Below are 27,226 nucleotides of genomic sequence, written 5' to 3' on the forward strand. Positions count from 1 at the left end.
CAGACAACAAGAGTTGAACACCATCGAAACAACGCTACAAATGAATAACTACTCAGAAAGAAGTATAAAAGCGGCTGCCAAGACCACACGGAAACAACAAAAAAACTCGAGATACACCGGTCATAACAACCACACTACCATATATTGCAGGAACAACAGATAAAATCAGCAGAATTCTTCACCGACATAACATATCAACTTCGTTCGTACCAGAACGAACAATAAGGTCCATGCTTCGTAATCCCAAGGATCAGATACCACTGGAATCACAAGGAGTGTATAAAGTACCATGCCATGATTGTGACAGGACTTACATCGGCCAGACCAACAGACGAATCAACATTCGCAAAGATGAACACAAACTAGCAGTGAAGGGAAAAGTCACCACGTCTTCTCTCTTCCAACACGTATTTCAAACAGGACATAACATCAATTTCGACAACACAAACATGCTAGCAAGCAACGAAAACTTTTACTCACGAACAATCAGAGAGGCAATCGAAATTGAAAAACGACCTAATAATATGAACAAGAGGGATGATGCGCAAAGATTACCATCAACATGGAGATCCGTTTTATCACTTCGCACAAGCAATCAGACTGCTCAACTCCAGAGGCAAAACTCGGTACATGACAATACAGGTACACTAACAGAGACAGGAGAGGCAGCTCAGGTAATAAGACCAAAACAGGTAGTCGAGCAAACACAGGTAGTGGCAGCAACGCAGGTAAAGGGAAACATCCATCCCTATAAATTGAGACACAGAGTTCGAATTAATCAATCTAGTTGAAAAAAACCAGACATCACCAGAAGATGGCAAATGAGACTTTGCCATCTTATATATATATATATATATATATATATATATATATATATATATATATATATATATATATATATATATATATATATATAGATATATATATATATATATATTATATATATATATATATAGATATATATATATATATATATTATATATATATATATAGATATATATATATATAGATATATATATATATATATATATATATATATATATATATATATATATATATATATATATATATATATATATATATATATATATATATATATATATTAAAGTTTACAAAAAGGATTTGAAGCTTTATATCTTCTATTAATTATCTGCGAGCGCTTTCGACAGGTGGTAGTAATGTCATCTTCTAGGCTCTCCTCAAACTGAACTTGTCATCCTGTCGTCTTAACACAGGTATTTCAGGTACTTTAGGTAAATTTACCTGTATTTGTACTGCATCAGGTACTCTTCTTTGTGTTAGATCTTCTATAGGAATGTGTATGGTTTTGTTTAATATATTGAATGTGAGGTCTTGTTGTGTTTTGATTTGTACTTGTTCCTCGATAAGTGATTTATGACTGTTAAATTTATGGATGTTCAAGTTTTCCCAAATATCCATGCGGTTTCCCTTGTTGACTTGTTTTATGAGTTTTATGTTCTCTGGTGGGGGGAAATTATGTTTGTTTTGTATGGCGTGTGTTGCGAGGTTTGATTTATATACTATTGGATTTATGTATGCCTTTTTGTGCTCATTGTACCTTTGGATCAGTTGTTTCTTGGTTTGGCCGATATAGAATTTGTTGCAGCCCGAGCATTGTATACTGTATATCCCGTTTTGGTCTTTGTCTTCTTCTTTTCCGTAGTTGTTTATTTTTTGTGTTATCTTCGTGTTCGGCTTGTATGTGATGTTGATGTTCAGTGGTTTGAAGATGTTTGTTAGTTTTTTGGTTTGGTGTCCTACGTACGTAAATGCTGTCCATCGTTGTGTTGTTTTGTCTGTTGGGGTGGCTTGATCCTTGTTTTATATTTTTTGTTTGATTCTGTTTTCTAGTTTATCTATTGTTTTTTGGGTGTATCCGTTTTCGTTCGCTATTTGGTATATGACTTTCCGTTCTTTGTTTCGGGCTTCATTGCTGAGTGGTATCCTTAACATTCTATATATGAATGCGTTATAGGCAGCCATTTTGTGTGATGGTGGATGGTTTGAACTTGCGGGTATGGTGGAGCTTGTCTATTTTTTTATATTTTTAGATACTATAGAGGTGACTTACTATTATATTTCCCATACTTACAACTGACCGTTTCGGAGAAACGGAGAAATTTAAAAATACAGACCATAATTTTAAAATTGTTTTCACCATGCCTCAAAATTTGGACACACATTTAATCAAATAACTTCTTAAAGTTGAATGGAACACCCCGTATTTAGTGGCGTAATTTGACGCAGAAGTAATTTCCTCCAAAATTATATTAGGGTTCCCTATACCTATCTCTTTTGCTTTTTATACAAAAGGCGTTTTTATATTGTACTTATGAGTAATTTTTTCATCTTAAAAATGGAACTTATCCCCAGGAAGAACGAATTGATATGATTTTGATAATCGGTGAGTGTGAAGAAACCTGTTTATAGAGTCAAGAGTATATGCCCAAAGGTATCCTAACAGGAGTCATCCTAACAAGCGTTCATTGGAAAAGTTGTTGCAGCTTTTCCAAAGAACAGGCAGTGTATCTTGTAATATGCAAAAACGGCAAAAACCGGTTACTGGAAATGAGGAAAATTAATATTTAGTGATGTTATCTCTAATTGAACACCCTCATACAAGTCAACGAAAAATATGTGAAACAACTGGAATGAACAGAGTATCCAAAGAATAATTAAAAATTACAAATTCCACCCGTATCGCATTCAACTACATCAACAAGATTATGAACCATTATTTCTTCCATTGACGCTCCAAATAGCAAAATTGCCCAAATGTAACTAAAATTTTCACTGATGCATATAATCATGAAAATGAATTCTATATTAAGGATTCTTTCGATTTTTCCAATTTTATAAATGAAAAATCATAACCTCCAGGTTATATTCTGATCAGCCTAGATGTGATTTCACTTTCCAGCAATATACCTATGAATCTAGTGGAGAAAAGTATTATCAAAAGATGGAATGATATAAATAAAAAATGTTTAATAACCCAAAAAAAAATTATTGAAATAATTGATTTCATTTTCAACTCAAGTTATTTCTCTTTTGAAGGTAAATACTATAAACAAATTCTTGGTACTCCAATGGGAGCTACTATTTCTCCTATTATAGCTCAATACCTAATGGACGAGATATATATATATATATATATATATATATATATATATATATATATATATATATATATATATATATATTTAACAATATATTCCAATCATTTCGACAATGTATACTGTCATCCTCAGGGAAAACTACAATAAAAGAACATAAGGCTAATTGATATTGTACAGTTGAAAATTATGTACTTACATTGTCATTGAGGTTGGACTCAGTGATGTTCAAAATAATTTTTGTTATTATTTGATTTTAATGTTGAACTTAGATTTGATAAATGGGAAAACATTGAAATTAGTTTGGATAGTGATTCAAGATGATCATAGTTACACATCAAACAATTAAACATATAAACGTCAATTTTGGTAAAATTATTGACGTTGCAACTTGCATATTTCATCAAAAAAGTAACTGCTGATTTTACAAATATAGACTCTCTGAAAGCATTGTATTGTGCTTGAGTAAGATCACACCTAGAATTTTGTTAACTTATATGTAATCCATTCTACAACGTTCACTCTCTAAATATTGAGCGGGTTCAGCACGAATAGAGTTACTTCTTTTGAAATCGATTGCTTCCTTCCTTCCTTTGCAAGATTCCCACATTTTTAGTATCAGTAGTACTAGAAAGTCAAAAACTTTCTTTCCCAAAAATTATTCAGTCCTAAAAATATAACCCTTTCTATTTAAACAAGATTCCTTTGGCTGGGATTTAATCGAATAAACTAATTAATGTCATCAATGTCATGAGTAGATCAAACTCATTCCGTGACATAAAGTCGTAATTTATGAATGAATTGTGTGTTTTTTCTTATAATGTTATCTAGTTTGGTACTGAAGAGCGCTAAGGTAAGTGTCTTACGGCGAAACTACGATGTCTATTAGCGCGGATGACAGTGTTCCATGTGAGTGAAAATTTTTACCTTTCATTTAGTAGGTATATTGTATAGGAATCTTCTGAATGATATGTGATTCAATTCTATAACGAATGTTTGGAATACAGCTGAGTAGAGAAGTGTTTTTTGTATAATTTTGTGTTCGTATAAAAGTATTTGTTTCGAAAGAATTTTTCATTCATGTAATTCAATGTTTATATGAAAAAAGCTGATTCAGGGAGTTTTTTCTTCTAGTTTGCGTCTGAAAGTTACTTTTTTGCATGATCTACACATCTATGTATAGAGTTACTTCTTTTGGAATTGATTGCTTCCTTCCTTTCCTTGGAAGATTCCCATATTTTTTGTATCAAGATGGGGTGGTAGAAAGCCAAAAACTTTCTTTCCCAAAAATTAATCACTTCTAAAAAATGTAACCCTTTCAATTTAAACAAGATTCCTTTGGTTGGAATTTAATCAAATGAGCAAATTAATGTCATCGATGACATGACTAGATCAAACTGATTCCGTGACATAAAGTCGTAATTTATGAATGAATTGTGTGTTTTTTCTTAATATATTATCCAGATTGGTACTGAAGAGTCCTAAGGCAAGTGTCTTACGGTGAAACTACGATGTCTACCAGTGAGGATGACAGTGTTCCATGCAAGTGAAATTTTTACCTTTCATTTAGTAGGTATATTGTGTAGTAATCCTGTGAATGATATCCGATTCAAATCCATAACGAATGTTTGGAATACAGCTGAGTAGAGAAGTGTTTTTTTGTATAATTTAGTGTTCGTAGATAATGAAATGATAGGATTAGCATTTTGTGAATGAATTCTGTTTTATATCCCATGATATAACAAAATTGATGTTATGATATGAAATCAAAATTAGAGAGCTTTTACAAGAGCTGCCTCTTGCCCGAACTGATAGATCCTAGATACCCGAGGAACTTGTCAATCTGCCACAACAGTAAACATACAGTGGAAATTTATATCTTGACAACTCTTCCACTTCCAAGTTATTTTCAAATTTTCTATAACGCCGCATTAACATGACAAGATTTGTTGAGCAATCATAAGAAGTTAGAACATATTATTGAGAAAACTGCAGCTCATTAGCATAATAAGAGAAACGGAAGAAAACTTTTCAAAAAATTTGATAATTACAGAAAAAGATAAGGCTGAAAAAAATGTTTGGTGAGAAGTCAAGATGAAAGCTTCCACAGAGTAACACAGTTGACGAAAAAATAATCAACTGACAAGGACAGTAGAATTTTTCAGCTCTCGCCATTTTCAGATGAAGATGGTCTTTTGAAAATGTACATGAGGATAAATAATGCTTTGTGTTTAGAAGAAACTGTGAGGAAACCGATCATTTTAGATCCAAAGAATAAAGTAACAAAACTTTTTTTAAAACACTTTTATGAAAAACTTCACCATCAGGAAGAAAATTCGATATTGAATGAAATAAGACGAAAATACTGGGTGATCCATGGAAGGAATGCTGTGAAAAATATCTACAGAAATAATTTTTACTGCCGAAGAGACAAATGAGTTCCCGATTATCCAAAAATGGAGGAGCTGCCTGACGTGAGATTGAAACCTGATGTGAAACCTTTCACTTATACCGGAATGGACGATTTTGGTCCGTTACATGTTAGTGTTGGTAGACACCGAGAAAAGCGGTGGGGAGTTTCATTCACTTGCTTGTCTATGAGAGTAATACATTTGGAAATCATCCACACTCTTTCACCAGATAGCACCATCATGGCAATAAGACGACTAATATCACGAATAGGTCAAATTCAACATATATATTCATATAATTGCACCAACTTTCGAGGTGCAAATGAAGAGCTACTGAGATTTTATGAAAAATGAAATGGTATAGGACTAGTTTTGAAAATGGAAATACAATGGCATTTTATTCCACTAGGAAGTACCTACATGGATGGATGTTGGAAACATCTAATCCGGCCCATGAAAAATGTGTTGCAGGTCACTCTCAAGGAAGAGACTCCAAAAGATGAAGTTTTGTATACTGTATTTCTGGAAGCTGAGTATTTAGTCAACAACAGATCCATTGTACATATTTCAGTGAATCCGACTGATACTGATTGTCCAACTCCTAATCATCTTTTCACTGATTCTTCTGTTGAGTGCCAATGCCTCTTTATCAACACCTTTGAAAATTAAGATCTACGTAGAAAATGGAAGAAAAGTCAAAATTAGCTGAAATATTTTGGTCCAGGTGAATAAAAGAATATTTGCCAAGCCTGTTGAAAAGAGGAAAATGGTTGGAATATGGAAAACATGTGGTGGTTTTTTCGACACCTCAAACAAAAGTAAGAGATGCATGTAATAGCACAGACAGACAAATTATGTGCATCAACAAAGAGGTCGTCAATTCGAGCATTCAATCTAGACTGCATTTTATGTATTGTTTTTATTTTTCCCCCAAAAAATCATTGTAAAACAAATTGTTTTTCTGTTTGATTGTTGTAACTGATGATGCTCCTCATTTTAAATGAAATGTTTCAAAAATATCTATTGTGATTTTATCGCTTTATCAATATTTGTAATAAAAGAGATAGGTCCGTATTTGAAAAAAAAAAGTTCATGGTGGCCGTGTTGACACGAACCGTTTGGTTGAAGATTTATTGTTACATCGTTATAGTACCTTCGGAATACACTTATACTTTCCTTTTCCAGTTTTTTATATTTTCTGAAATAATTCTATTCTTATAAAATCTAAAACATCATTTTTAGTTTTTCCTGTATAACTCAAGAAGGGAGAATGTCCCTGTATTTTTTTGACAATTGTACTGTTCCCCATGATAGTTGCCCTTTTTCCTAGTTAATCCTTTACATATCTGTTACCATATAGAATATAGCAATGTTACCACATGATAAAAAACAGTCTGTATAATATATTCATAATTCACAATAGTAAACTGTTAAAAATTAATGTAACAATAGATAGATATTAATTATATAATCAACATTATTTCATAGGTGTATAGTGTTATGCGCCCCTCATAAGCATGAAACATAACAGTAACATTACAAAGCATTTTCCATGTATAACATTGAAACATAAGTTGTGTTAGAATGATGATATAAATATGAATCATATTATCGTTACAGCTGATTAACGAAAAAACAGAACAGATTTTTAAACAGTACAGAAATGTTTGAATTGTTATTCAAATATGATACAGGAAACGCTATCCACATCCAGCTTCGCCTGTCCTTGTCGTCGATCATTTTTCTACTGTGTTGTGTTACAAAAACATTCGGTCATTTCAAAAATGTTCGGAAATTTATTCTTTAGTCATATCAACATCATAAAATCCCCATAACTATTAAAAAGCAAATAAAAATAAGGTATAAAAATATTTCTATGACTTTTTGAGGTTAGTAAAGCATGGAAAATGCCTACTAAAGATAAGTAAAAATGATTTTTATATCCTGACTTCTGAAGGCAACAGACTCGGTATACTTTTCTTCGGGCTAATAAGTAGAACAAACTAATAGTGCATTTATGCACCAGTTTTAAAAGTCGTATATCAAGTCTAAAGGACTAATGTTTTTCATTTATTACTACTGAAAATTTACATCTCGTGCAAATAGGTAATTTGAGTAAGTATAATATAAGATAATATATATGCTTGTGGATGAATGTTTTCACTCAAAATCAATAATTAACTGCTTACGATTCACAACTCACATTTGGATTCTTAAAACCACCCTAACCTGTTACCTATATTACAATGATAATAAATATTTCCTATCAGTTAGCATATAGTTGACATTCTATAAATTTTTTTCAAGAAAAACATTAGAAAGTTTTTCATACGTTTTGTTGATATATTTGCTGAATAACATTGTCAATGATACAAAAAAAAAATCATAACTCATACGTCATATGTGCTTTCCGAAATTTATATTTTGTTAGCTCAAAGAAAATTACGCTTCTTAGTTGGAAGCAAGGACAATTATAATATAGAAAACATTGAAAGGAGAATTACCTCATATTAATAAGTTATTGGGGTCGAAGTTCTGAATTAGGAAGCTTATTATTAGTTTATAACACAGCTCTACACATTTCCATTGAGTAATTTGATTTTTTTATTTGTACAGAACACTTTCAATAATAGAAACATCGCTACTGCCTCATAACACCAATAACACCATAACACCAATAAATTTCGCACTTGAGTCAATATTTCAAGATATCTGGTTGATAACTTGTTATTCAAAAAATAAATACAATGTAATTAAAAAAGGTCTGACACATTCAAATCTCTTGAATTTTTTAGGATATATAGTACTTCTGACACAAAAGTAATGAAGACTATTAAAGAAATGAACCCACAGTTTCTTGTGATGATTATATGCACCTTTATCTAATGTTGAACGAAAGTAATGAGAAAAAGCTAGATATGAAAAGACAGCATTTTCGAAGAACAAAAAAAAAGAATGTAGCAAGTTGGAAAATTAGATATTGAAGTTGCCCATTTTAGCTTATTCAAAAGTATTGAAATTTAGGTAATTAAAAAAAAAGCTGGAATTCGTCAATTGACTTTAACTTCTTTTTGATGATATTTAGAGGGCATTTGAAAATTAAAACTCTTTCATTGCCACTTTAAGGGCTGATCAAGATAGCATTCATAGGTTTTGGAACCGAAGTTTCGTCTCCGAGAAACCATCATCAAATTCAATTTTTTATATAGCCTGTGAAAAATAATCACCCCATATTACTTAGCTTTTTTGGAGACAATGAGCGGAATTCATAAGCGTGAGCAAATGCTTCTACTCAATTTTTTTTTAAAAGAACATACATTTTGTACAGCTTAAAAAGAAAGATGAAAAGATAAAAGTATTTTATCGTGTTTGTTGCTCGGAATTTCCTAAATTCTAAATGATAATATTTGACATTTGAATAAGTTCTAAAATGGTCAATTTTCTCCCAATGTAACTGACTTTGTATCTCTTAGGGTTTCCGATTTTCTCATGCTGGCCCTCCTTATTATTTATATAATGTGTCCAACAACACTTTATATGAAAAATAACAATGAAAATACATTTTTTTGCCATTATCTCTATTTACAATTGAGATTCTGAAGATGAACTCAAACTAATTACTTTGTTTTTCATTTCCATCATTTGTGGGAGATAGAAAATTCCCATGAAAAAAAATGAATGAAAAAACTCTTAACTGTGAAAAACACAAATGATTCGTGTTTGAAAACTGGGCAATGCTCGTTTCTGCATGTAAGAGTTAGTAATTTTATTTGTTTGCCTAACACTTTGGGAATTAATGATATTTTCAGAATTTTTATTGAATAAAATGTTGATAGGTGTAATTAGAAAAAATGACTTTCGTTGAATGTAGGTTTTATTTTGTAGATGTGCAATAAGAAAGGATTTTCAAATATTCCAATTAGTGCGTCCCTCTAGAGATTAAAGGAGCGTGTTTACATGTGAAAATTACATTTTCATCACTGTTTCTTCGTACCGCTATATTTTTCGAGGCTGGGGTGTCCTCACTGGGGATAAAAGAGGCGCGTTTACATATGAAAATTACCTTTTCATCACTGTTTCTCCATGCCCTTAAATTTCCGGAGGGTGAATTAATTTTTAGTATCAGCAATGCACCCCTGCGGAACCGGAGCGGATTGCCAGGATAAATAATAAACAATAAAAAATATTAAATGAATCATATTCAATTTGAACAAGTTATAAAAGAAGTGGGATAGTAAGTATCCAGTTTGAAAAATAATTCTAAGTAATTACAGTACAGAATTTTTAAACTGCTCTTTCACCATAGCCAAGTGCTTGCGCTTATCACATGATATGAAAAGATCTATTGGAAGCACCTTATGACAGACACATTTTAAAAATCAGCTCAGCAAGGCAACACAAAAAATTGAAAATGGGTAGTACCTTAAAAACGGCGATGACGTCATTTTACCATTTAAAAAACAGAAAATCAAGAATGAAAATCACCAACGTATTCAAAAAACACTTTGTGAGATTTCAGTAAAAATACTGAATACATTAGTTATGGATTTTCATCAAGTATCATATATCTGAAAATCATCAGTTTCGAGGATTATTATTAATATTATATACTGTTCGTATAACTTCGACAGAATTCATGATGATATAAAAACAGACATGAAAACAATTCAAGATTGACTACAAGAGAATACATCCCCTCAAAATTTACAAAAATATTCGTATATGAATATTTCTAAAAGATTATTGAACATCTGTACCAATCCTATAATGATTAATAACAATAAGTTATACCAATTCTATTGAATTCCTAGAATTATATATTGATGAAAAGTTATAGTGATAAAAACATATTGAAATGATTTGAAAAAAAATTATAAATCCTCATTGATATTCTATTCCTCCTAAATTTTTGAAAACAATTTATTTCAGTCTTATATACTCACAACTGCATTTTTTTTATTTGGAGATTAGCCAATAGATCCACAATATTACCTTAGAAAACTTTTCATTTCATTTCATAGAAATCAATAATATTCATAACACTGGACAAACAAAATTATTATCAGTTAGTGGTTCAAATCCAATTTGGATAGAAATTGATTCATCTTGATGGAGTTATAATATTCGTCAAGAAATAAAAAAAAAATCTAAAACTGATCACAAATTCAAAAATCAGTTGTGAAAGTACTCACTGAATTAAATTGAAAATATATGTTTGCTCATATCAATTACTTGTGTTTTCTTGTTCGATATTTCATTATTTTGTTGAATTTATATCTTTGTTAATCCCTATTCTAAACATTGAATGTTTCTTGGGATAATAGAGACAATACAAAAGTTATTATTGATATTTCATCTTCAATGTCAATCTAAAATATCAAAATATTTTCAGTCACCCTACAGGATCTGAAAGTACTGTTTTAAATAAAAAAATTGAACTGTTCATTAAATTACCTCGAATTGCATTCATATATTCCAGTTATCACTTGATCAGGAAGTCTTCTATAAATGTAACCTACAGAGTTAGGATCCACATCTTTTCCGATGTATTTAGCCCCCTCAAGAGTAAGTTTCCAGCATGCACACTTTGTTTTATCCTAAGGAAAGAAGATTTATTCAACATTGTATGTCAGAGATCTGATAATGCAACTCACAATACAATCATCATCACAGTCACATCCACACAAAAATTCTGTTTCTAAATTCATATGGACACCTTCCATAGGAACTCTCTTAATAGAATAGTTACAAAAATCTAGCATTTCATTATTGATGCCATTGATAACCGGTATAGCAACTTGTTCAAGTCCTAAAACAGAAAATAGTTGAACTAATTCAATAAGTCAAGATTATGGTTCTCTTGACCTCTTGATAGATCCTTGGGATCTGGATTGCACTCAACGTTAAACTCTGCAAGACATCTTACCATATGGTTGAAGTCAAAAAGATCTACTGTCATTTCACTGCTGGTAAGCCTGAGATAATAGTGAACTTCAGCAATATTTCGGAGTAATCTACCACAAGGGGCTTTGTAAATGATCTCTTTTCTACCTTTAGCTTTCAACGTCATCCTTCCCCATCCACACAATAACGGCTTGGAAAGAGGATTGTGACCTCTTAGCTGATTGAAGTTGTGAATCAGATAGTCTTTGCACTTAGGAGAACATGTGTGTGGTCTATATATGCGCTTTATAATAACTTGTTCACGTGGTGTGAAGTACTGCAAAAGAGATTTTTTTTGTATTTCTAATACAATATTTGATAAAAGATTTTTACCATTATTTTACTAGTAGGACCAGTTATATTCACTGGAGTACTGTTGACTGGAGGGAGGAATGGCACAATGTTCGGAATTGGTGTATTACCTTGAGGCCTTGTAGTGCTTTTTCGAGCAACAGCTCTCACGTTATTTGTAGGAGATTCTTGGGATCTTGGAACAAAATCGTTATTTCGAGTATACTGAACAACTGTAGCAGATTCATTCTGGAAATAATTAAAATTTCAACTTCATCTTCAACAAAATTAAAATTCCACTTACATGACCTAATTTTCTAGATGTTCTGACACCAGTGTGTCTATTAGTAGCAGCTTGTTCTTCTTTAAACATTGGACTAAGTCTCGTGGAGCCCCTGTATATCCACTCAGTTCTGCTAAGATTATCAAAAAATACTTGTACTAAAGAACAATCAACACTCATGACAGTACACAACCACCATTTACCTACAACATGTGTTACCTTAGAAATTACCTTGAAATTTTGTCCAAATTTTTAAATTACCTTTATATTCTACTCTGAGAGTTTGATCTTTGGCCAATTTCACCATTGGTCTGTCTTGACTCTCCAGATACTTTTTGATGAATGCCCGTGAGTCAACATACACATCTTCCCAAACATTTGGGCTGGTTTCCAGAACTAAGTTTACACAGTGGTAACTAACATATTGAGAATATCCAATATCGAAAAAAATCAAATATCTGAAACATATACTTCTGATGCACTGTTTGGAACCTTTGGTGTAGTAATGAATATTACTGGAGTTTTATCCCAACACCAAACCGTTATTTTTAATACTTTGACACATGTTTCGATCACCAAGTGATCATCTTCAAGAAGAAGATGGTAAGGTGTTGAAAATAACGGTTTGGTGTTGGGATAAAACTCTAGCGATATTCATCTGAAACATATGTTCAAAAATTGTTAAGTTAATAGTTGCGTTTAACAAAGGTTTTTTGTCATTTTATCCACAAACAACAAGTATCAATCAGTATCAATCTTTCAAGGTACACTGTAAACAACTCCTTTTTTAAAGGAATTTTTATTAAAGTGAATAGTCAAAAATAACACACCTGAACTTATTTCCCTCAAAAGGTTGTTCTCCCACTATACCCGCATAGTAAGGATCATGTCTAGGCTTCTTAGTTTCTCCCATATTATTTGTCTCCTTGAAAACAGAAATAACTCTTGTACCTACAGGTAACCTAACCTTGCTGAATGATAAGTATGCTATACTTTTGCCACTGAGCAGACGTTCTTTCTGTTGTTTGAGCTCTATCAGACGGTAGAAGTTTGTACTGTACGTTATTCCATTATGAGGAGTGCCAGGTGGTATGATAAGTTGTAAGCGAGCCCTGATCCAAGAGCTCTGAGAGTTTTCACGAACAATGTAATATGTTTCACCTGAAATGATTCAATATTTGGAAGTTACTGAAACTGCTCTTTGAGAACATATAAGAAATATCGTTAAGACAAAAAGAAACTTCGATGAAACAATGATATGTAGAAAATGTTTGATAATGGAAATAATACATTAAATAAAGAGAGGGAAAATATTTTCACACTTCTCATATTGAAATTGTGCGCAAAAGTACATTGTTTACAAAACATCATCTATTTGATTTATGAAAACGGAGTAAAGAAACAGATGTGATACCCCGAATTATGATTTCTAAGAAATGAATTGAAACAAATAAAATTTGAAATAGGTGTAAACAAAGGCAATGAAACTAAACTGTTTGTCACCATAATCTGAAAAAATTAATATATGGAAAAAATATCAAGTTATTTTAATCACTTTAATAATTCCTCGACATATATCCCATTGCTTGTACCTAATATTTTAGAAATATTTTACAGATCTTTAACCACGTTTTGATTTTCTTTTGATAGAAGTCGAATTGCATGTTCACTGATGACCAATACATTTGTGAAATATTCACCCTTTCAGATTATAGCATCATTTTCAATACACTAAAATCACTTCTTTGATGAACTTTAATAACGCTGAATGTATTGACATATGAGATGCACACTATTCTGCTACTTAATTAACAACTGAATGGTTGTGATGTTCCTGCTTCTAGTCTTGAATGATAATTTTCAAGTAAGTAAGTATTTGTTCTCTGCGATGAACTGGATGTTTTCTTCTATTCTGTTGATATGAATCGCTCAATTTGATCATAATCTCTGTTAAGTTTGATTCAGTAATTATTAAATATTCAAAGGATCCAGTAGGTTCGCAGACAAACAGCGAATAGTACCAGTTGTTGACATGTGCAGTTATGTACTTGTTTTTGAATATATGTGTCACGTTGACTTACAATATGTTTAACACCCTCTGAAGAGTATGTTCCGCTGAATAATCAAAGGCTTTATTTGCTGAATAATCAAACGCTAACAGGTTGTGGGCCCAAAAAACATTCACTGCTGCTATTGGTCACAACATATTCTCAGAGAGGAATACAAGGAACCAAATATGAGTCGACTGATTGCCATTCTCATTGAAACATTACAGAAGTAAAATTTTGACACTTAGAAGCTACAAATAAAAATGTCCTTCAATATGATGGCATACCTCAGGAGTCAATCGTTGGAACTATCCTTTTTGTAATATATGTGAATGATATTGTTGCAAGATGATGACCTACGGCGGTGAAGGACTCTACCCTTAGTTTAGCAATGATGCGACGACGTATTGTCACTATCACAAACACAAGGCGTACGGAGCGAGAGAGAGGACCGCAGTAGCTGAGTCCGACTTGACAATTTTGATGATGTTACCATGTATTATATTTGATGATGTTAGCATGTATTATAATAGACAGTTGTTAATGAGACCTGATTGGGAAAGGACCCACATGTACAACTCCTAGACAATAAATCTAGTATCAAGTATTCTGGTGTTTTCCTCATAAGGCTACCCCTGAGCAACCCCCATCCCGCGAAAGTCAGTGAAAATTAGTAAAAATGTTACAACTTGATATTAACTAGACTTCGGATCGAAAGCGTTTCACCCACTGCAAGTGAAAACGAAGACTCCAACGAAGAATTTCAGAGCCCAGAACCAGAAACCAAGATTGCAATAGAAGAAGTTTTCACTTCGGTTACACCGAAAACGTTTACAGGCAAGCCAAATGAAAATGTGAAAGATTTTTTCGAAACATTCAATAGAGCTGCAAAGGCAAATCATTGGTCAGACGGAACAAAATGTTTGCAAGTTCCCTGCTACCTTGAAGGAGCTGCTATAGACATTTATGAAACAATTGAGAGTGAATGTACTACTTTTGAAGACATAAAAACAAAATTGAGAGCCGCTTTCAAAAGTTTTACAAAAGGAGAACAGTGTTATTTTCAACTACTAAACCGAAAACAAGGACAGAAGACATTTGGACATTTTTACACAAAATTCTAAAATTGTGTTTTTCGGTAAACCCGAAAGTGAGAAAATTGGATTTGTTTTTGGAGGACTTGAACCTACCCTGTTAGAAAAGGTGAACCTGATGAAGAATGACTCTATGGAAGCTCTTCGATATAATCTACAGACTTCATGCTAGAGAGAGGAGGAGATGGTCCTTCGTCTACTGCAACCCGCCCATCCACTTCCAAAGATGTGTTCCAGAGAGGCCCAGGCAACTACCAAAGGACGGCAGAAGAAGAACTTGAGGACCTGCAGAGGAGCATCAACCAAACAGGTTGATTAAAAAATCTTTCATTAAAATTAGGGATAGGGATTCTTGGCATAATTAAAATGTTAAAGTTAAAAAAGAAGGTCGTATACCCGACGGCAAGATTATATGTTTTACATGTGGATAAGTAGGGAATTATTAAAAAAATTCCTATTCAAAAAACGGAACACCCCGCCACTAAATTTTATTATCAATCTTTCAGATGTCAACAATATTTTAGATGTAGGAAAATAAATTTGAAAACGGCATCTATTATTTCCACTGAAAATCACATTTCAAGTCCTATAGAAATTGAAAGTAAAAATGGAAAAAACAAAATTCATTGTCTAATCCACACGGGAGCTGAAATTAGTGATCTAAATTCAAAATTTTTGTTATAGTAAGAGGAATTTTATTTAGAATCAAGTCAAATTAGATTACGAAAAATTTCAGCTCATTCCTCTATTAATCATATAGCTTGAATATTAGCAAGAATTTCATTTGGGTATTTTTGTATTTACTTTCCGATTTTAATAGACATTATTTTCATATTTTAAATTTTGCAAATTTTTTACTTAAAACAATTATTTAATTCAATAAATCAGTATTAATTAAGCAAATAATTTTTTATTCATTTTTTTTTTAATTTAGGAGATTTACCCCCCTTCTAAGATTGTTACCTAAATGACTAATTACTAATAGTTTAATTGAAAATAATTTAATTTTTGAATTATTTTATTAAATAGATTTACATTAGTTGGATTATTCATTTGTACAAAAATCCTTAAAATTTTCTAAGGATTAAGGTTAGTACAAACTTTCAACCTTCAAAGTTGACAATATATTTTTATCTAAGCCTTAAAAATTAATTTTACCTTGAAATTTGCAATTTAAAATCATTTTTGACTATAGGACTGAAAGAAGTTTTTATTTCGTAAATAAATTTACAATTTATTGCTTATTCTCAGCCATTCCAACAAACAAGTTATTCTCGACTAATCATAAAGATATTGGAACTTTATATTTTATTTTTGGAGTATGAGGGGGAATATTACATACTTCATTGAGAATTTTAATTCAAGCAGAATTGTAAACCCTGAAACTTTAACTGGTAATGATCAAATTTATATCGTTATCGTAACTGCTCCTGCTTTTGTTATAATTTTTTTATAGTTTAACAACTTCAACTTTTCAGACTTCAATACAAATATATGAAAATTCTGATCTGGGAGTCCCAAAGTCACGTTTAATGGGTATTACAGTGTTGCCACGACTTTTGGTACGATAGGAGTCAATTAAATGCCTGAAGTGAAGTGAAAATATACATTATATACACACGCTCGCGCTCCCAATCGGATTTATGATGAACTAACTTACTTCCACTGAATTGTCTATTACTGACATCTGGTAAGGAAAGAAGGGAAATTATCTGAACCAGAACCAAGCCACGAATATATCCTTTAGGAATATATCCGTTAGGTTTCAGTCGTTTATCTAGACAGATATTTACGATGACTATTTTGCGTCCGATATAAGAATATATATATATATATATATATATATATATATATATATATATATATATATATATATATATATATATATATATATATATATATATATATATATATATATATATATATATATATATTTATTGCGCTTCGGTAGCGCACTTTATTTCAGTTATTTTTGAAAGCAGATAAAGCAGATATTTGATTTTTGGTACAGGCATAGACCTTCATGGGCCGCACTTTTCGCAATACTTAGCCCGAGTGACAGCCTTAAAACTGTACCTTATCTGAAAAAGTTGCTTAGAAATCGTTTTGACCCTACAACCAGATTTCAACATATAATTCAAAATTATGTTTTTTTGTAATTTTCAATTAATGGGTTCGAATAAGAAGCTACAGAAATCATAAAATAGTCAATGAAATAAATGTATTGAAATAAATAAAACTGAAACTTATTATTCTATAAAATGTAAGTTATTCGAATTTAGTCTCCTTTACTAGCCTGTTTTCAATTTTGAAGAATTTTTCAATTTCCTATTGATTATGATTGGTTGCGAATTTGCCTAATTTTGGATGAAAAATCGTCATTCTCAAAGTTTCAAAGCAGTCTCATATTTTGTGTTTCAACAATTTTCAATACATTTAATTCATTGATTTTGACTATTTCACATTCATATTCTCGACAGATCTGAACATTTTCGGGCCGCCAGCAAAAAAAGCTTAATTGATTTTATCTGTTGGGATACATCATAAGAAGAATAATGACCCTAAATTTGATAGTTGGGGTACTCTGGAAGTAGCAGTTGGTAATTCTGATTTGTAACCAGTATATGTTCTTTTCAGAACGATTTAAAAGATATGATATAAAAAATAAGAGTTGTTGGCTGAGACCAATGTTTTCCACCTTCATTATTAGTACATTGTGATCTATTCGTCGAATGCTTTTGAAAAATCTGTATAAACAATGTGAATCTGTTGTTGTTTATCGAGTACAAAGCTCAGATAGTGAGAAATCACATCCAGATTCTTCACTGTGGAGCGATTGCTCATGAAACCATGCTCTTCATCTGTTCAATGTTTCGGCTTCTGCTTTCAAGCCATTTTCAAGAACCACTTGAAACTAAATTATATGACTCGACGACGGGGTCGTAATCTCCTTGACCCCCAAGTCTCGTCACTGGTCTTGCTTTGTTCAGTTTCAAGTGAACACTGGTAGCGTTCCTGTTCGGTACTTTTTCGGTAACTTCATGGATGTAAGGGAGAAAAGCTTTTGGCTGGTCAGTCAGTTAATTAGGTAATTCGGGGTGTGGGGTTTGGTTTTGCTGTGGTTTTGCTGTTGTTGAATGGATCTTTGGATTTGAGAGAAAGGATAGTCGTTTTGGTGAAGGGAGACTTTGAGTTTGTATATTTCCTTCGATATCGTTGTCAGGGAACAGAAAGAACTTAATAATAACATTATTATTAAGGGAATTCCGGAATCAGAAAGTGTAGAAAACCTAATGGAGATCGTGAAAAAAATGGGTAGTATACAGACGGAAAATAAAAATCTTAGAGTATATAGGCTTGGAAAAGGATCCACCAATAAAGGTCTGTTTTAAAAATCCACAAAGAAGAAATTTTGGCAAGTTACCAGAAAAAAAGGGAATTACTACCAAAGATCTCGGTTTCGATAACCCTTCGATTGAACCTATAAACGTTGACCATGGCCTTACAAAGAGAAGACAGGAGCTATATAAAAAGGCCAGGAATTTCAGAAAGGAACACGATTTCAGGTTTATCTGGGTCAAGGATGGAAACATTTTCCTGAAGAAGAACGAAGGTAGCAAAGTTACCCTGATTAATGACGAAGATGACCTAAAAATCTAGTTCTTAGACTGGCAAACAAACTTCGCTATGCTAATATGCAAAGTTTGCGTAATAAGTTGGACGAACTACATTGTTTTAAAAAAACAAATGGCTGTGATATCTTGGTATTGACGGAGACGTGGCTGTCTGACAATGAAGTTCAATTTTTTGATCTAGATGGATTTGTGGCTGTTCATTCCTGCAGAGAAGAAAGAGCTGGAGGTGTTTCGGTATATATTTGTGAACATATTGATTTCAGTGTGATAGAAAAAGTTGATGGTTCTGATCAATAAAATTTAATGGCAGTTTTGTTAAAATCTTTAAATTTGTAAATATATGGTAGGTATGTATAGACCACCTAAATATCAGTTTAGGGAATTTATCGATATATTTCAGAATATATTATGTAACAAAAAGAATAAAACTATTGCACTGGGAAATATAGTTTTATTCTTTTTGTTACATAATATATTCTGAAATATATCAATATGGGAGATATGAATGTCAATCCCACAAGAAGGTTGAATGCCGCTGCAGCTTCCAAAACCTTCGTGGAGGCCGCCTTGAGACACCTCAAGGTAGCCGTCATAGATGTGACAAACCCATACGGTAAGGTTACCGCAGAACGAGAGAGTCTCATCAAAAAACAACTGTTGGAGGAGCTGGGCACGATCATCTTCTCCGCCTCCGGAAAAAACAGCAAACCGCCCACGTTCAAGTCGTGGACATACTCTGGTGAAATCATCAGAGTGGTCTGCGACGACGACGTGACGCTAGAGTGGCTGAAGAAAGCCACAATGAATATTAAGCCGTGGGAGGAGGCATCACTTGCCGTCGTCAGTGTGGATAAGCTCCCAAAGCTTACCAAAGCCTCACTCTGGATCCCGGAGGACGTCCACAAGACGACATCCGGTGAGGAGGGGGTGCTGGGTCGGCTGAAGGCGCAGAACCCAGACCTGACGGTAGCAAGATGGTGCACTTTCCATCATGAGGCTAAGATGAACCCACAAGGGCACCTCTTCGTCTTCGAGATCGAAGACGATGATATGTCTGTCCTAAAAAAGAAGTCGATGAGGTTAAGCTACGCGTTTACCTCACTGACTATTAGGGTAACAAAAAAAGAAGCAGAGGGCACCTCTGGGGACTCTAGGTCCTTGGAAGTCGAGCCACGTAAAATGGATATTGACCCCAAGGCCACCATGGGTCCCGAAAAGGAAGTCGAAACAGATGACAGTCGATGACCTGACGGAAGAGGCACCCAAAAACAGCGAGACCATCTTACCCCTAGTGGGAGAGCAGATGGACCTCTAAAGGAAACTTGAATCCAACAACTGTCTCATGGGCAAAAACGTTTGAAAAAAGATAAAAATCATACAATGCAACCTCCAACACAAAAAGGCGGCAACAGCAATACTATGTCGCCACCTTGATGTATTGGAGGAGGCAATAGCTTTGATCCTGGAGCCGTGGATAATGAAGACCAAAATTACTGGTTTCAGTAGTTTAACTGGTCAAATTTTCAGCTTACCAAGCAATCAGCAACCTAGGACGGTTGTCTACGTTCCTAGGAAATATAGAGCCTTCCCGATGGCACAATTCAGCACCTCAGACTACTACTAACTACGGTTAAAGTTGAATGTCCAGTTTCAGGAAGACAGCGAGAACGACCTTTAACAAGGCAAAACGTACAAGACTCAAAGAGGACTGGGGTATATATCAAGCCAACCTCAGAGAGTTCAAAAAGTCTGCAGACGAAAGCAAAGAGAAGCCTGGAGAGCCTATTGTGAGGCAGTCGAAGACTTCCCACTAGCTTCTAGGCTACAGAAGGCACTCTCAAATGACCACCATAAGAGTATCGGCATCCTGACGAGGGAAAATGGCGACAAAACCGCCAAACTCCAGGAGAGTGCTGAGATTCTTATGGAAACTCACTTCCCACTTTCTGTCTTTCCTGGAACGACGAACTGGACGGATGGACCAACAACACCCTCACAATACGACTGGCTATCTGCTAATGCAGTAATTGATGAGGACAAAATAAGATGGGCTATATCGGGCTTTTCCCCCTTCAAGTCACCAGGACCTGACGGTATAAGACCAGCCCTACTTCAGTGGGGACTGGACACTCTTATGCCGCACCTGGTTGGAATATTCAGAGCCTGTCTAGCTCTGAGGTATATTCCCAGTAAGTGGAGAGAAGTAAGAGTAGTATTTATACACAAACCAGGTAGGATGGACTACACCCTACCAAAAGCATTCGGACCAATTAGTCTCACATCGTTTTTCTCAAAAACCATGGAGAGGCTTTGTGAGCGGTACATGAGAGATGAAGTACTAGTTCAACCACTTCATCCAAATCAGCATGCATATACTCCGGGAAGGTCTACTGATTCTGCCCTTCACCATGTGGTTGGCAGAATCGAGAGATTCTGCCAACCACATATATATATATATATATATATATATATATATATATATATATATATATATATATATATATATATATATATATATATATATATATATATATATATTAAAGGGGTAAATATTTGGGTAAGCAGCAATTGAGAAAGTGTACTCTTTTAACAATATATTCCAATCATTTCGAAAATGTATACTGTCATCCTCAGGGAAAACTACAATAAAAGAACATAAGGCTAATTGATATTGTACAGTTGAAAATTATGTACTTACATTGTCATTGAGGTTGGACTCAGTGATGTTCAAAATAATTTTTGTTATTATTTTACTAGCATAGGTCAATCAATTATTTCCAATATATATATATATATATATATATATATATATATATATATATTAATATAGAAAGTGTAAATTTTGAGGAACTATCGTGTGGCAACTCAGTATTCCTAAAGGAAACCAATGCTAAAGAGATATCTGAAGTCATAGTTGCACTCAATAAAAACTCTGCAGCAGGGCTCGACAACATATCCGTTAAAGAAATAATATTAATTAAATTAGTATATTAATACACTGATGGTACTGTCACTGAGGCAGGCCGGGCTTGAGGGTAGGTATTTCATGTTCGCTGATGACACGGTCCTTTTGTACAGTGGATATGATTTACATTTACTGGAGAACACAGTTAATGAAAATCTCTCTAAATACTCAAATTGGCTTGCACATAATAAACTTAAGGTGAACTCTGCAAAAACCGTTTACATGCTATTTAAACAAAAAAAAATAGAGTTTGTGGAAATATTGAATTAAGAATAAATAACTTACTCTTAATGAATGTTGCAAAAACCAAGTATTTGGGACTCATAATAGATGATAAGTTAAACTGGTCAGGACACATAGAACATATTAATGATAAAATCGTACCAATGTTAGGAGCTCTATATAGATGTTCCAGTTACTTGAGTTTCAGTAATAGATACTCGTTTTACAATGCATATATATATATATATATATATATATATATATATATATATATATATATATATATATATATATATATATATATATATATATATATTGGCGAATTTTAGGTATCTGTTAATCATATGGGGTAATTGGGGTAATTGTGGCATTACTAATTTCAAAAAAAAAAATCAAACGCTACAAAGTAAATCAATAAAAATTTTATTTCAAACCCACACAAATGATTTATTCTCACAGACTACCACACCCAATTGAATATCTACTTAAACTTGAGCAATACAAGAACATATATAAAATAAAAAACAAAAGAATCAAAAGCAACAACGATCTACTAGTCAACAACCAGTTTATGAGTATAATACACGGGGTAGAAATGATTTACACCTAAGCATGGTAAGAACGAACAAAGGATTATACAATCCTTTTACACAGGCTATAAAAGTCTTCAATGAATTATCTGTCCATATACGTGAGTTGCCGGGTTATAGTTCATTCATCAATAGTTTAAAAGAACATCTGAGCCTTGAGGCACATGTCTGATACTTTGATACTATGAGCTTAGTAGTGGTTTCACTTGTCATATTGAATGTTTGTGAATCCCGAGACCAGCATTTTTGCTGATTAGGGAGAATAACAACATATTTTATATTTACAATGTCTTAACTATGTTGAACTGTACGCTATTGTTATAATTTTAATTAAAAAAAATTGTGGTTGTCAGTGAGTCTTATAGATCCTATATGAGAGAATTCAAAACGGAATTAGCTGGGTAGGATGATGATGGGACATTGCGATAGCGATTGGTATGGGTAGGTTTTCGATAGACAGTGTGTGAGAAAGAGTTGTTGGACTTTGTGATGAGATCATCCAGGAATGAAAGATCTACATTAATGACATACCAACATAATCCATAAAAACACCACCTCAGTTATATTTGCTGATGATATAATTGGTGTAAGAATTTATATGAAGATTCTGAACAAAAACAACAGAAAAATTTTGAAAGTTGAATTTTTATCCTACTGGAAAAAACTCGAAGTATTGAAGAATTCTTATAAACTCAGACTCCGATATATTCATTGCCAATGACTTATCTCCCGAGGACCAAGTTATACATAAATCTTTACGTGGGTTTCTCAATATTGCTAAAGGAAACGGACTGAACAAACCGACAAAACAGATTATTCGTGAATGGTACCAAATATGCATTAGAACAACTGAGTTCGGATCCTTCTATAGTCTATGAAGTGAAGAGCACTGTCAATACACCCATCGATAATAATCAGGAAAAGAAAGAGCTGGCTTCGCGTGTGGACTCAGCCCCCAATAAACTCAACCTGAGAGAACGAAAAAAGTGAACATTCACAAAATTCCTTTGGATAGCTGAATTTACATGTCATTCTATTTCCTTTTTTTTCTTTTTTTTTTTAATTAATTTACTTCTTTTTTATTATCAATTTACTTATTGAATCTTAACTGAGATGCCATTCTTTATCTGCCACATTAACACTCGATCCATCATGAATGGGTTCCTTGAATTCAAACAAAAGGTATTTAACATTTATGATATCATCACTATATCAGAAACATGGTTAAGTAACAGGATACCTGACGATTCGATTTTACTGCCCGGATAAGTTCTCTTTCGAAAAGACCGCATAGGCCGTGGTGGAGGAGTTGCCATCTTTGTTAAAAATTATCTTTGTGCTAGCCAAATTACCAATTTACCTATAATAGAAACCGAACAGATATCCTTCCGCTTGAATAAAAATAAATATGCTGTCGGAGCCATATACCGACCACCCAATGAACATCCTCAGGCATTTTTATCAGAATTTGAAGATGTTATGTCGTACATCTATCCTTGTTTCAATTGTCTATGTTGGGGATATTAATATAGATTTTTTGGATGCAACGAACAAGCAACTCATAGAATTTGAAAATATCATTAAAGCATATGATTTACACCAGATCATTAACCAACCCACTCGTTACTCTTCTAACTCGGGTAAACTACTGGATGTCATTTTATGTTCTACAAATCTTCACCACACCGACTGTGCTATTGTGGATTGTTCGAGTTTTTCTGACCACTGCCTATCGTCTTGTACCATTGGAAGTTCTGTCGATAAACAACATTGTTTTCAGTACACTTATAGGGATTTCAAACGCTTTAATATCGAATAATTTTGTGTTGATATGCAAACCTGTGACTTCAGCAGTATTTATGAGGTAGATAATATTGATCTTGAAGTAGAAAAATTCAACTCTTTGATCTTAGATAACTTCAATGCTCATGCACCTATGAAAACTGTGCGCATAACTAAAAAAAAAGGCCGCTTGGCTGACCGATAATCTGAGGCTTTTGATGAAACTGAGAGACAAAGCTCTGTCGAAATATAGACGAAGTGGTCTGGCTACTCACTGAGATTACTACAAACAGTTGAGAAATCTCACTAATAAAACAATAAAGCTTGAAAAACAAAGCGTATCTAGAGTTTCAACTCCGTCACAAAAATAATATTTGGAAAAAACTCTCTGATCTTGGTTTAAGTAGCAGACATCCTAGAAAAACTATTCCCGATCATTTAAAGATTTCAAATGAAATCAATAAATTTTTTTGTGAAAATAATTCTCACAATAGTCAACCAGATGATAATTTTCTCTCATTTCTCTCTAAAAATAAAATGAATACTCAAAATAATTTTCGATTTAGGAGAACATCCGAAAAAGAGATCTACGAATTCATGCTCTCAGTGAAATCTAATGCTGTTGGTCCCGATAGCATTAGCATTAAAATGCTACTTCATTCTAGTCCTTTTATATTACAGTTTATAGAACACATTTTCAACACCTGTATCAATTTTAGTGTATTTCCTACAACCTGGAAGCAATCTCACGTTCACCCTCTATGTAAAGTCAACGATCTCCAGAATTTCAGTGACCTCCGCCCGCATTTTATGTGCCATATCTAAAATCCTAGAAAAAATCCTCAATAAACAAATCCGTGAGTTTCTGGAGGAAAATAAAATATTACCATCGTTCCAATCAGGTTTCACAAATCAATCGATAGCAATGAACTTTCCGTTCTTGTATTAATAGACTTTTCCAAAGCTTTCGATAGAATATGCCATCGGCTTTTAATTGCCTTATTGAAATATCTTGGATTTGCGAACTCTTCTGCCGTTCTAATTGATAACTATTTGAACAGTCAAAACCAATGTGTTATTCTGGATAATCAGCCTTCAGATTATCTTGGAGTTTTTGCAGGTGTCCCTCAAGGGTCTATCCTTGGCCCTGCATTATTCGTGATATATACGTCACAATTTCCCAGATGTCTCAAGTATACTAAAATTCACAGTTACGCAGATGACACTCAAATCTATATGCAATTTCTTGAAAGTTCACTGGCAATAGCTTGCCAACAAATCAACCAAGATCTGAATTCGTTATTAACCACCTCTAAAAAATACTGTCTAATAATCAATCCTTCTAAAACTGTTGCCATGCTATTCGGGAGGACAGCAATGAGAAAAAGATGTCAAAATCAAGTTTCGATTTTTCTTGATCATGTTAATCTTTGTTTGTCTGAGCGCACTAAAAATCTTGGTCTCACAATAGATCAGTCTCTCAGATTTTCACCTCATGTTTCACTAATCCTGAAGAGGGGATATTGCAGCTGGAAAACTATATATTCGAATAGGGAAATTCTCAATAGACAGACCAAGAAATTGCTATGTGATGCCTTGGTACTATCTCACGCAAACTACGCGGATACTGTATATGGCCCAAGTTCATAATATAATCTCTACGAAAGTACCGAGTTATCTTTATGAAAAGATCAGCTTTCGCGCCGACGTTCATCACCTGAACTTGAGATTCAAACATCATCTAGCCACCCCATCCTATAAAACTTCATTATTTCGATGCTCCTTTTCATATAATATATCTCGGCTGTATAATCGACTCCCTGACTCATTGAAGTCACTGTCGCTTGCAAAATTCAAAAAAATGCTGAAAGATGATTTACTTTTAAATGAATTTCTTCTACCAAATTTATTGTCTAGCTGTAAATAATGATCCACTTATACAGAGTGACCCATTTGAAAGCGGGCCACCTCTCTAAAACTGTTATTTATTATCCGATTCAGAAGTTTTTTTTTCAATAGATAGAGCGTCAATAGTTCTATTAGAGTGCTGTGAAGTCGAAATATAAATAAAATTTTCAAGGCCTACTTCGAATTTTTTTCAAGGTCAAAAATCCAAAAAACATACTAGCGATTTTTTTATATGAAATTTGACGACGCCACTGGATTTGTGATGCTTTCAAATGGTTGTGACTGAAATTTCAAGATAAAATAATGTTTTTTAACAGAAATATGGCATAAGTAAAATATACCAATCACTGTCAAAATAATTCAAATAGTTGTATATTAAATAACAATTTTGTAAATAATATGGTTTGAAATACTTCTTCAGAACATAACAACTTTATGTGCGATATAGTTATCTTTATTAGCACACTGCAGTTTGTTGTCAAAGAATAGAAATACACATCTTTATATCATAATATAATTATCAATATTAAAACCATAAATGAACCACTACAAAAGAATGTATTAACATGACAATGCCCACACATTAAATTTTGGACTGTTCCACCAAATCTCCATTCAATTCGATACATTTATCATATCGTTTTCTAATGTTAACCAAAACATTCAATAATTGATTTGGGGTGATATCTCTGCAAGCCTGTCTTATTCTTTCACGCAGTTCCTCTTTGCTCGTTGGGCGAGTTTTGTATACTTTTTCCTTAACGGTGCCCCATAAAAAAAAATCAAGTGGAGTCAAGTCCGGGGATCTGGGGGGAAACTCAATCAGTGAACTATTTCGCCCTATCCACCGATTAGGAAAATTTTCTTCCAGCCAATCTCTAACAATCCTGCTATTGTGGATGGAACAGCCATCTAAT

The 27,226-nt window shown here is 33.2% G+C and overlaps 1 protein-coding gene across 3 annotated transcripts in view; it reads right to left on the reverse strand.

The window, feature by feature from the left end:
* Window positions 1–27,226, reverse strand: part of LOC111513341 (histone-lysine N-methyltransferase eggless) — a 126,373-nt gene that overhangs the window by 57,482 nt on the left and 41,665 nt on the right. For all 3 annotated transcript variants that reach the window (XM_074170525.1, XM_074170526.1, XM_074170524.1), the window contains 7 exons: window positions 12,896–13,226; window positions 12,327–12,523; window positions 12,087–12,268; window positions 11,825–12,031; window positions 11,414–11,768; window positions 11,203–11,357; window positions 11,003–11,145 (listed from right to left, as the gene is read on the reverse strand). In XM_074170525.1, coding sequence (XP_074026626.1) covers window positions 11,003–11,145; window positions 11,203–11,357; window positions 11,414–11,768; window positions 11,825–12,031; window positions 12,087–12,268; window positions 12,327–12,523; window positions 12,896–13,226 — 1,570 coding nt within the window. The remainder of the gene's footprint in view (window positions 1–11,002; window positions 11,146–11,202; window positions 11,358–11,413; window positions 11,769–11,824; window positions 12,032–12,086; window positions 12,269–12,326; window positions 12,524–12,895; window positions 13,227–27,226) is intronic.

Source organism: Leptinotarsa decemlineata, unplaced genomic scaffold (assembly GCF_025532065.1).
Source record: "Leptinotarsa decemlineata unplaced genomic scaffold, Ldec_3_MD MMD2_P_RNA_scaffold_9, whole genome shotgun sequence".
Classification (NCBI taxonomy): domain Eukaryota; kingdom Metazoa; phylum Arthropoda; class Insecta; order Coleoptera; family Chrysomelidae; genus Leptinotarsa; species Leptinotarsa decemlineata.